Genomic DNA, 13,157 nt, shown 5'->3' with positions numbered 1-13,157 from the left:
TATATAAGATACTCACACTTTTTCATACATTTGTCAGTTGTGTCTTTTCTTAGTACTCTTGCCTTTTGCTAAAGTGTTTTTGTTTGAGTGCAGCAACAGAAGTCTACAGATTTCAAAAGTTTGGATGGAAGGCCTTTGCAGACTACCAGTGCTCCCATTATCACCTAGATTACTTTATTATTCTGCAATAAATCACTGCCATAACTGTGTGTCTGTTGCTTTTATCAGGTTGGTTCACACACTGTAAACTTGAAGCCAAAGACTCATCTCATATGTTTTATTTGGAAGAAAAGTGACTTTGATTGAAACACTTCACACAGTAATATTGATGAGGAAGGATAAAACTCTTCTATACAGGATGTAGTCAAGGTTACGGTTAAGCTGATGATAGTGTATTGTTAGCAGATAGAGAATCAACATTCAACATGGATTACAGATAAGTAAAGCTGGGTTTTCATTTCAGAGCTCAGTCTTCTTTCTTTTTTTCTTCTTCTCTTCTTTTCCCTCCTTGTGGAAGACTTTCCCATCAGGCTGTTCTCTCCACTTCAGGGTGACTCCACTCACTCCTTGCTCCTTCAGTCTGTCCTGGAACTGGGAAACACAAATGGAAGCCATTTTGAAACATTCATCCCCCCTATTGTGTTGTTGTTGTTGTGTCTAAAACCCCCCACTGGTTTTTAGATATTATCAAACTTCATAGTGGCAAAACACATCAAGCAGAATAAGCATGTAAACAAGTATTCTAGACCTGTTTGAGACACCCCCAGCCCCCAACCCAGTCTGGATTTTGGAGACTTGCCTTTTTCAGGATGTTTGCTTTCACAGCAGGGTCATTGAGATCCACAGAGGAGTCCTGCACCTTCATCCTCAGCTTAACTACCCACCTCTTTACTGGTGCTGAGACACAGAATGAGAGGAGAAATGAATCATTCATTTGCTGTCATATTAGTTCTGTGATATTTACACTTTTTCATGTACATTCAAACATGATTTATACTAAAGTTATGCAGCATTCTCTGGCTTCCACTGAAGGACAGTAAACCACTCACCAGGAGGGATGCTGTAGCAGACAAATGGAAATCTCTCTTCACAGGACTTAAACGTCCATTGGTTTGATTCCTGCACACCACACATCATTTTCACCGATCTGAGTGATCCTGAAACTGAACCACTCCAATTGGTGAACGAGTAGGCACTGCCATCAGACCAGCTGTAAATGTCAGGATCTCTGTACAGGCCGATCCATGCCCAGTCTCCACTGGGCACCAAATTCTCGACCTCCTGGTTCTCAGCGTCATTCCTCACAGTGGCCAGGTCTATGAAGTTCTCCCTGCAGTACCTCTGAGCATCAAACCAGTTCTTTCGTTTTTTCACATCAACAAATTTAGAATCCAGCTGTGTTCCTGCAGTTAAATTATTGGGGGGAAAATTAATCTTTGAGTTGAAGTCCTGAACTTCAATATAATCATTATTAGAGAAGAAATAATGCGTTGCTGGGTACGTACCAGTATAACAGACGAAATAACGTGTATCTGTGCAATGATCATCATACCATGAAGGACGAAAATTTCCAGTGGTTACACAGAGTTCATCAGTCCTGAAATCTGGATCTTGTGATCACCAGTCCCTATATTCAGCCCCACTCCCTCTGTACCCATCTGACCACTTCCAATCAACGACTCTGTACAGGCCAATCCAGACTTGACTGTTATTACCAGCAGATGAAACTGTGTTGATGAGTTGGTTCATGTCTTCAGTGTTTTCAATGGTGACCAGGTCTGTGTATGTCTCTCTGCAGTAGGTCTGAGCTTCAGTCCAATTCATGCGCTCAGAAATAAAGTGGTACTGATGGAGACGACATGTGGAGAAGATGGACCAGCCTGTGAGGAAAACACCACTTTTTAACATGTAAGGTGACTCTAACATTTTTTAACTATTACAGTAAAATGAAATAATACTATATAATACTAACAATCCTTCACCCGACTAAAAGATCTAAAACCAAGGTCTAAAAAGTCTATCATAAAAATGTGACTTAAACAATACAATTGAATTCATGACAGCTTCTACCAGACAACAACAACCCTGACATACGCAAAAAGGGGATATGATGCTATTAACTGCCGACCAAATGAAACGGACCCTTACCTTGATTGAAATTACAGATTTCTCTGGGTTTGAACACAACTCAACAAAATATATAACATAGATCTAGTCATTTTTAGACATTAGAATGCGGAGAAGTTACATATTATACCTTTAAATATTTCACTGACCTGAGAGATACAGGACACCCAGTAAGATCCTTTCCATCATGATGCTGCTCTGAGGTCTCTGTGTGTCGATGTTCACTGTTGAAAGGAAACTCTGCCTCTATATTAGCTGTTCTTAGGCAAATCTAGTCAAATACAACACCAGCTTCTCTTCTCTGTTAGGGGCAAAAGTCACTATTCTGTTGCATTCTATATGCAAAAAGTATTTGCATATAGTATAGTATAGACTGTTTTTTCAGAGTCACACTTTGGTCGTGTGCAAAGGTATTGATTTGAATGGATCAGTTCATCCCAACTACAGAAATGTATATTTTATTTCTCACTTACCTCCAGTCGTATCTAGCATGCAGAGTTTCAGTTTTATTTGTCTTTATGTTTTTCTGAGATTTCTGTCTTCTATACAATTTTTTGTTTGTTTGTTTTTTGGTGCTCACAGTGTTGAAAAAGTGTCATTCAGATAATTCAGCAGCAACATCTCCCTCTGGAGTCTTCATTACAAACAGAATTCACTGTGATCAGTTTTCATTGGGACTATTTCTTCAGTAGAAAGTAGTTCCAATGATACCTGTTCACAGAGAGGCTGGGCTGGATGTTTGAAATGTTTAAATGTGGTTAACACCTCTACACCACTACTCTACTGCATATTGTTGCCTTCAGGCAGCAGGAAGCCTTCTGAGCCTCTCACTTATACATATTGTAATTTTCACACATTGTAAACCTTGATCAGAAGTTTCTATCAAATCAGATGAGGAGTTGAAGTGGGTATAATGTTGCATTTTTGGGGTGGGACACACTTTCAGGAAGTGGAGCCACATATATTTGACTATATAACACCTTGAAATCAAGACAACCTTTAAAAAAATACAAGCATGTGCTTTAATCTCTATAAAACTGAACTGATGGTTTAAAGACATGTTTTATTTTTTCTAAAATGTGATTTTTCATGTGTTGCCTCGAGACATAATTAGTGCAGTTAGTGTAAATATTAAGACATTCTAAATGATGGTGATGTTTTATTGTGTAAAATGATGACCTGGTTCATGTTTTTGCTATCTACTACTCACTGGCAATAACAGACACAAGTACATTTTATGGTCTAAAGGGTTGAATAGATGCATACAAATATATTGTATTTCTTATGCAAAGTGCAGAAAGTGTGATGATCATCTCTGGTTTACCAACAAACACAAGTGCTTCCTAAGATTCCACACAGGATGAGACTCCAGAAAATGAAAAAAAAGGATGTACATGTACAGTGGGATCCAAAGTCTGAGACTTCTAGTCAAGATACTTCTATTTTGTATTTGTTCTGAATGTAAAACTATTTCTTTCATTACAAATGATAATATCAGCTTAACAATTTGAGTGAAGAATTTAATCTTTGAAAAATGTACATAAATTTCAGAATATCTCAGTATTTCCTCCTTTTACTTTAATGACATCATGCACTCCAGCTGGCATGGACTCCACAAGTCTGTTGAAAACCTGATGAGCCTCGTTATCCCAGCAGGATTTGACAATGTTCCAAAGAGCTTCTTGTGATGTCACAGAAAGTTTGGCTTTCTCAGTCTTCAAGTGTCCCCATAAATGTCGCATGTTGATATTGGACAGCAAGATTTTGAGGTCATTAAGCTCTTTGAAATTTCTGTGTGTGTATGTGTATACACACACACACACACACACACACACATATATATATATATATATATAGTAAGTAAAACACTTTAAATATATCAACATGAATAAACAAAGGGAAGCTAGTATTTCCTTTAAACATTTACAAATAAATACTTGGTTTTGACCTTTTTGAACCCAAACTGAATCAGATTTTGAGTGAAAAGGAAACAAAGAGACTGGTGGTTGCTTGAAGAAGAAAGTTTGTGCACTAAACATGCTCCATAGTATAAAAGTTTCAAAAGGTTGCTATTTCTGTATGTTGTGGTACTTACAGTTTACTAAAACAGGCAACTTGTTCTGGTTCATGTGAATGCTATGCTTGTGTCCTCAACATGCTCTCAGACTGTATGAACAGTTTTAAATAAATATAAACACAATTTCTTAAAACGAAAAAAAGTAAATAACATGAGACTGATGTGAGGGGTTGAGAGGTTTATGTGCTGTTCTTCTGCTCTCATTCCTGCAAAACAAACAAACAGAGACACACACTTAGTTTGCATGCTCCACATTTACATGGATTTGTCTTTGACATTATGAAGAAAGCAAACAAAACTTTATTTATATCATACATTTCATTCCAGGAGGAAGCACAATGTGCTTCACAGAGCTGAGCTACCACGGACGTTGCAGCCACAAACACTATGTGGATAGTTTACAAGATAAAACATTAGACAAAAGTAAACACAATTAAAATACACATAAATAATACATGTGAGTTAAAAACCATTAATAACATTGTGGAGGAAAAACAGCTGAAATTCAATCAAATATGCACATAATGTTGTACAATACAGAAAATAATAGAAGAAAATAGTTTTAGAAAATGAGCAAAAAAGATTATTTTTACAAAGATTTTCAGCACTTGCCTACTCTAGTCTCAAACCTGTCAGAATAAATAAAAAAAATCAAAATAAATATTGGCTTGATGAACATGTGCTGCAGGATTTCAATGTTTGTAGTGGATTAAATGTTCAAACCACAAACACAAACTTATTTTTATCCGAAAGTGAAAAAGATAGAATATCTTCACTTCTAGTCTTTATGAACTTTGTGCATGAGGAGACTCATGTTGAAACACGACTGCAAAAACTGTATTTTGCATCAGTGACATCATCAGTGAGCACAGCAGTGGACCAATTTGAATTTTTAATTATTCAATGCTGTTAGTGACATAAACAATATTCTATTCAGTCTCATTGTGTTGGTGCAGAAATCTCAGAGAAGTAAATCTCAAGACCTGGACAAATACAACCAAAAGTATCTGCATGGCTACACAACACTAGAGACAAGTGAGAAAATATAGTTTTCCATATTAAAAACTGGCAGTTCAGGTAATGGACACAACTAAAAAAGGCCCTGATGAAGATGAGGGGCTCTGGTTTCAGAGCCAGTGGACAGTAAACCAGGATGAAGGGGCCTACCAACTGTCAGCTGCTGTCCTGAAACAGCTACCAGAGGTCAGTGTCTGGAGGTTCTCCACAATACAAATACAGGATTGTATTCATTCAGCAAGAAAACAGGAAATAAAACAGAGGATTCACCATTACCCACCAATATACCTTCAAATTCCTCCCACATCACAGACATAAAATATGAATTCATAATGTTTTTACACTATTTGTATTCATTCAGCAACAAAAAACGTTCTTTTATTTCCTTCAAACATTTACAAATAAATACTTGGTTTTGACCTTTTTGAACCCAAACTGAATCAGATTTTGAGTGAAAAGGAAACAAAGAGACTGGTGGTTGCTTGAAGAAGAAAGTTTGTGCACTAAACATGCTCCATAGTATAAAAGTTTCAAAAGGTTGCTATTTCTGTATGTTGTGGTACTTACAGTTTACTAAAACAGGCAACTTGTTCTGGTTCATGTGAATGCTATGCTTGTGTCCTCAACACACTCTCAGACTGTATGAACAGTTTAAATAAATATAAACACAATTTCTTAAAGAAAAAAAAAGGAAACAACATGAGACTGATGTGAGGGGTTGAGAGGTTTATGTGCTGTTCTTCTGCTCCCATTCCTGCAAAACAAACAAACAGAGACACACATTTAGTTTGCATGCTCCACATTTACATGGATTTGTCTTTGAAATTATCAAGAAAGCAAACAAAACTTTATTTATATCGTACATTTCATTCCAGGAAGAAGCACAATGTGCTTCACAGAGCTGAGCTACCACGGAAGTTGCAGCCAATTATGAATTTCCTCACCTCGTCTGTAGTATTTAGAAAACAGAGTAAAAAATACTGCTAGCTGAGCTAAGCTAAGCTAAGCTAAGCTAAGCTAAGCTAAGCATGGCCTGCCCTCTTGTGGCTTTAAAAATGCACATCTCAATGCAAAATAAGACTTGAACTTACTGGCACTGCTGTAAACTTGAAGCACATGCAACAATCCATAGATATGTTTTATTCTGGAGAGGATTACATTTCAATAGGAGTTATGAACATCACACACAGTAGTACTGATAAAGGACTAGTTTGTACTAAGTTATGGTTTAGTGCTCTGATAACTACAAGGCAGTGAACTGTGTGTACATTTTATTAACAGATAGAATCAGTATTCGTCATAGGTTTCCCGTTAGCCTTAGTTTGATTTTAATTTCAGAGCTCAGTTTTCTTTCTCTCGGTCTTGAGTTCTTTTTCCCTCCTTGTGGAAAACTTTCCCACCAGGCTTTTCTCTCCTTCAGTCTGTCCTGGAAATGTGAAACACAAATGGAAGCCATCGACTTAATTGGAAACCCAGAGAAGACATGAATGATTTTAATATTCAATCTGTAAAAAGAAACTGATCACAACATAATAAACTTGAGCTCTTGAGAATATAAAATAATTACTTTGTGAAAATTTGATTTGATTTGTTAAGATCAATTTCTTTGGAATAATGTACATCTTTATAATAATGTATCAAATGACATGTGTGAACGTGAGAGGTAAAGGATTAAAACAACTTGGTTGTACATGTTTATTTCTGCTGTAAAGTTGGGCATCTTTACAAGGGGGTCTATGAGGATTGATTCGCTTTTGGAGCCTCAAGTGGCTATTCAAAGAACTGCAGTTTTTGGCACTCCTGCGTTGGCTTCATTTTTGAGCCCCAGAGGTTGGTTCTTGGTCCCCCTTTACTCAAAACTATGTTGGTGATTTGAGGCTTCAGCAGTGTCAGTCAGATAGAGTGGGTATGTATGTCTCGGTAGTCATGTAGGTTTATTGCCAGTGTTTTTTCTGGGCTAATAGCCACTCTCACACCAACTCACACTGCTGAAGCCTCATTTAGCTTCAGCTGAACTTGTAATCTGAACAACCATGTGCCTGCAGTTTTTGAAAATAAAATCAAATTCTAATCATTCAGACAGTAATGAGTTATTGAAAAGATCAGAGGCACTCAAGATTGTAATGAATTTAAAAAGCCTTTAATATTTCATGGCTTCTTAGTCATAGTTAAAAACATGCCTATGCTTTTCAGCCATTAAGGCCTTCATCAGGGTAAGTACTTTAGGCTTCTTATATATGTTGGCAAGTAATCACATGATCAATATGGACAGGTAATAGTAACATGATTAATGTAGACTGGTGAAGTCACATGACAGATACGGTTCATCAGAGGAAACCACACATCAAAGCATTTACGTAATATCAAGGAATGTCAAGGCAAAAAACGGTAATAAACTAACATATATATATATATATATATATATATATATATATATATATAATCCCAATTTTTAAGTTTTTAGTACACACAAGCAAGACGGCACTTGACGTTGTTCAATGAACCCAGATACCTAAATCAAAGACAATTACAGAAAAGGAGAGAAGTCAAGTTCCTCATTCAACTAGGGTATTGTGTAGCTTTCAATGTGTTTATTCAAAAGAATTCTCTCTGTAAGAACCTTTTTAATCGGTCCCCACCCCTTATTCAGTTTGCTATATGGTCTATGTCTGATAGCTTTAGAGAATTGCCGCTGCCATGGTCAGCCTCTTTATAATGTAGAGCCATCGGTTATGGGGAGTTGCCAGTTCTTATAGCATGTTTATGTTCAGTCAAGTGTCTGTAAACCACATATGAGGAACTGCAATTTATAAATTACGACCTGATGTTATATCAGTAAAGTAGTTGGTATTGGTCATATTACCACAATGATTTTAATCTCGGCACTTGTGGTTACCTGCCCTGATGCCTAACCAAATTTTCTGTTGTACAAGGGGAGATGACTCTTCACAAGTTTATCAGTAAGGGTTGGAGCTCTTCTGAAGCTGATGGTAGCGGCATCTGGAGGAGCTTCTTTAAGAGAATTGTCACTTTTCAATATGTCCCAGTTTCTTTTAATGATTTGTTTAATTCTATTTGCTTCACCACTATATTGTGTCACAAAGTACACTTGATCTGTACACTGTTGTTGTTTCTGTTTTTGGATCAGTAACTGTTTTCTAGTGAGACATTTTGCTTTATTGTAAGCTGTATATATAGTCTTGTCAAGTCAAGTTATGGTTAAGTTCTCTACTCTGATAACTTCCGGTAATAGTATAAGTACTGTAGCAACCCTGTTGACTAGAATATATGACTAAATTGTTTTCTCATGTATGTTGCTTTCACAAACATGATTATGTTCACAGGTGATGTTTTTCAAGTGAATGAAAATATGTTGTGTCTCGTGCGTCCAGTCACTGCAGATGTTTTCTGTTTTACACAAAGACCATGATCTTCCCCTAACCTCCACCAAGTGCCTAAACATAACCATCAAAAAGTTCAGTAATGCTGTAGACTAGTCAGTCCAAGTGGATATTGTACTGCAAGATTGTATATTTTGTTGTCACTGAACATTTTACTCATTATGTTGACAGAAAACATAACTGGGTCAACATTACATTTCCTGCTAAACATATTTGCTGGTGCAGTTTAGTAGAATCTAAAAGTCATTTCTAGGAAACAGACTGTAGATAGGACATCAACATCCAACATGGCTTTCACATGAACAAAATAAAGACATAAAGGTTTTGTCCACTCATCACTTATGATTCACACACACACAGTGTTGTGTGTTTTACGACGGGAGTTCAATGAAATTCAAATGTTTGTCTTTGCTTCCCACAATTTTTCAACTCTTTGTTCTCAAAGGCAATAAACTCATGTAAACACAGGAGGGCAGTGCTGCACTTTTATTCCCACACAGGTAACCTGTCATTTAAAATACTGTGTGTCTTCATCCAGTGATGACTTATTCAAAAGGTACAGTTACACAGTAATGACTTCCTATATAAATATTGTTGATGCATTTTTCTCAGTACTGGTAAACACTGGTTAGTGCTTCTGTTGCCTTTTGCTGAAGGGTTCAGGACCAAAATGTTTCTTTTATAGATGTTTTATTCTGCAGGAAATTTATCAACTTTCATTAAAACACTTCACAGAGTAATAGTGATGAAATTACTATTTTTATACTAAAACAATTGAAGCCAAAGCCACATCTAAATAGCAAGTAATGGTTAAATCCTCTATTCTGATAACTACTAGTGTTTTATAAGTATTAGATAAAAAATCAACATCAACCACGGCTTTCAGATGGATTTAAATTTCAGAGCTCAGTTTTCGTTCTCTTGTGATTCCTGCACACCACACATCATTGATCTGAGTGATCCTGAAACTGAATGTTTATCACCCCATGTGGTGAGTTAGTAGGCACTGCCATCAGACCAGTTATAAAGGAAGGAGTCAGGATCTCTGTACAGGCCGATCCATGTCCAGTCTTTCGTCAGCACCAAGTTGTGGATCTGCTGGTTCTCAGTGTTGTTCCTCACAGTGGCCAGGTCTATGAAGTTCTTCCTGCAGTACCTCTGAGCATTGGACCAGTTCATTCTTTCACTCATATAAACAAATTCAGGATCCAGCTGTGTTCCTGTGGTTAGTTTTGGGGGAAAGTGGAATTGTTGATATATTGAGTTTCTAAATAATGTTAGAGCAGCTATAATCAATATTTTTATGTTAAAAATGTATCAAATGATAACATTTAATGTCAGACATGTTGCTCATAGTGATGAACCTACAGAGAATTATCACCAGACTGCAGCTCAGCTTTACAAAGCTTTATACTGAGCTTCTGCTGTTTACTGTTTTGGTTCACTCTCAGCGCTCTCACAGTGTTGTTTTCTGCCACAGCTGGTTCTAAAAACTCACTGTACACTACCTGCTCAGCATCAAGCTGCAAACACACACAGTTAACAACTAGCTGGTGAACATAGTGGAACATTTAGCAGCTAAAGAGCCAGATATTTCCCTCAGGAGTTGGTAGAGAGCAAAAACAGAACTAACAGAGAGTGAATATTGGACTTGATAATGTTGCTCCACAACTTCTGGATGTGTAAATAAGCAACAACAATGTTGTGTTCATCACATCTTTCCACTGCTCCCAATTGGCCAAAAAATCTGTTAATACAGGTTAAAGGAAGAAAATAGGCTTTGCTATTACTTACCATTATAACAGATGAATGGATATTCAATTGCACAAGTATCATCCCACCATCTTCCACTGTTTCCAATGTTCACGCAAAACTGCTTACCCCTGTAAAAGTCTGGCTCATTGTCATCAAGATTTTCCCAGTTCTTATATTCAGCTCCACTCCCTCTGTACCCATCTGACCACTTCCAATCAATGTTACTGTACAGGCCAATCCAGACTTGACTGTTGTAACCAGCAGATGAGACTGTTTTGATGAGTTGGTTCATGTCTTCAGTGTTTTCAATGGTGACCAGGTCTGTGTATGTCTCTCTGCAGTAGGTCTGAGCTTCAGTCCACTTCATGCGTTGAGCAACAAAGTGGTACTGATGGAGACGACATGTGGAGAAGATGGACCAGCCTGTGAGGAAAACACCACTTTTTAACATGTGAGGTGACTCTAACATTTTTGAGTATTACAGTATAATGAAATAATAAACACTGTTAGACATTATTAAATGCACAGTATTTAACTTCTGCTGCTAGTGGTCTCTTAATCAAAACAATAATGAAATACAGTTTGATGACATCATGAAGTAGTGTGGGATCATGGGAGTTGTTGTCTTCATCATGAAACAACTACAATTGCAGTCATTGCAGTCAGCTTCTCCCGGTTAGGATTCCTTCAGTGTTCATCGGTCAGAAGGTTTTTACCAGGAGCCAAATTATCCACAGAGGTCTCCTCCTCTCCAAAACAAACAGACCCGCTGATTGAAACCAGTAAAAACACTGAATAAAGCAGTTTCACCTTAAAAATCAGTGTTTCTCCCACACTGTTTAGCAGACACAAGACGTCCAGAGGGGCTGTGAGCTGAGCTGCTGTTAATGTTTGCTCAGCTTGTTTCTCTGATAACTTAAGATCCAAACATCCGATGACTAAAATCCTTCATCTGGTCAAAAGATATAGTTAAAACAAGCAGGATCTAAAAAGTGTATCATAAAAATGTGGCTTGAAAAGTTAATTATTCACAGCTTCTGGCAGACAACCACAACACTGACATACATACAAAGGTGATATGATGCTATTAACTGCCGACCAAATGAAACAGACCCTTACCTTGATTAAAATTATTGATTTCTCTGGGTATGAACATTGCTGGAAGCATTTGGGATGATGTAAGTACACAACTCAACAAAATATATTACAAAGGTCTAGTCATTTTTAAACAGTATAATGCGGAAAAGTTACATATTCTATCTTTAAATATTTCACTGACCTGAGAGATACAGGACACCCAGCAAGATCCTTTCCATCATGATGCTGCTTTGAGGTCTCTGTGTGTCGATGTTCACTGTTGAAAGGAATTAGCTTAGCTTATTCTTAGGCAAATCTAGACAAATACAACACCAGCTTCTCTTCTCTGTTAGGGGCAAAAGTCACTGTTCTGCTGCATTCTGTATGCAAAAAGTATTTACACATATGGAAATGTTTGTCTCCAAAACATTGTACAAGTACCCGCAGAGTATTTTTGAGGCTGTTTTTTCAGATTCACACTTTGGTCGTGTGCAAAGGTGATTTGAAGGGATCAATTCATCTCAACTACAAAATATATATATTTTATTTCTCACTTACCTCCAGTCGTATCTAGTGTGCAGAGTTTCAGTCGTATTTGTCTTTATGTTTTTCTGAGATTTCTGCCTTCAGTTTTCATTGGGACTATTTAGACCCCCATGTTAAAATGCCCAACTTTACAGCAGAAATAAACATGTTTACAGCCTGGTACAAAAAACGGTTTTGGTCTCTATAGCTAATTTCCCCTTTCATGACAACTGTACAGGGGATGATTTGTTTTTCATAACACGCCTGTTTAAATTTTATTAAGCTGTAAAGTTATACATAATTAAGGACGTGGCCACTTTGAGTGACAGGTCACTAGCCGCTAGGTGGCTTGTTTCAGCAACCAGGCTTCATTCAGTCTGCCTCAGCTCCTCCTCTTTGCACATTTTAGATTAGCCAGGAGTTAGACGGAGTCAGGCACTGCCAAGATGGTGACGGACAGAGCTGCCCACTATGAGCTCCGAAACCACTCTTCAGAAACCAGTGGGTGACGTCACGGTGGCTATGTCCATATTTTTTACAATCTACGGATTTTTTATGTGTTGCCTCGAGACATAATTAGTGCAGTTAGTGTAAATGTTAAGACATTCTAAATAATGGTGATGTTTTATTGTGTAAAATGATGATCTGGTTCATGTTTTTGCTATCTACTACTCACTGGCAATAACAGACACAAGTACATTTTATAGTCTAAAGGGTTGAATAGATGCATACAAATATATTGTATTTCTTATGCAAAGTGCAGAAAGTGTGATGATCATCTCTGGTTTACCAACAAACACAAGTGTTTCCTAAGATTCCACACAGGACGAGACTCCAGAAAATGAAAAAAAAGGATGTACATGTACAGTGGGATCCAAAGTCTGAGACCTCTTGTCAAGATACTTCTATTTTGCATTTGTTCTGAATGTAATACAATTTATTTCATTACAAATAATAATATCAGCTTAACAATTTGAGTGAAAATTTTAATCTTTGAAAAATGTACATAAATTTCAGAATATCTTAGTATTTCCTCCTTTTACTTTACTGACATCATGCACTCCAGCTGGCATGGACTCCACACGTCTGTTGAAAACCTGATGAGCCTCATTATCCCAGCAGGATTTGACAATGTTCCAAAGAGCTTCTTGTGATGTCACAGAAAGTTTGGCTTTCTC

The 13,157-nt window shown here is 37.2% G+C and overlaps 1 protein-coding gene across 2 annotated transcripts in view; it reads right to left on the bottom strand.

Annotated features, from left to right (window-relative positions):
* Positions 1–263: 263 nt before the first annotated feature.
* Positions 264–13,157, bottom strand: part of LOC121889541 (secretory phospholipase A2 receptor-like) — a 34,183-nt gene continuing 21,289 nt past the window's right edge. For both annotated transcript variants that reach the window (XM_042401577.1, XM_042401575.1), the window contains 2 exons: positions 800–897; positions 264–591 (listed from right to left, as the gene is read on the bottom strand). In XM_042401577.1, coding sequence (XP_042257511.1) covers positions 460–591; positions 800–897 — 230 coding nt within the window. In that variant the 3' untranslated portion in view covers positions 264–459. The remainder of the gene's footprint in view (positions 592–799; positions 898–13,157) is intronic.

This window comes from Thunnus maccoyii, chromosome 22 (genome assembly GCF_910596095.1).
Source record: "Thunnus maccoyii chromosome 22, fThuMac1.1, whole genome shotgun sequence".
Taxonomy (NCBI): Eukaryota; Metazoa; Chordata; class Actinopteri; order Scombriformes; family Scombridae; genus Thunnus; species Thunnus maccoyii.
This window is presented reverse-complemented; position numbering and strand designations above follow the sequence as displayed.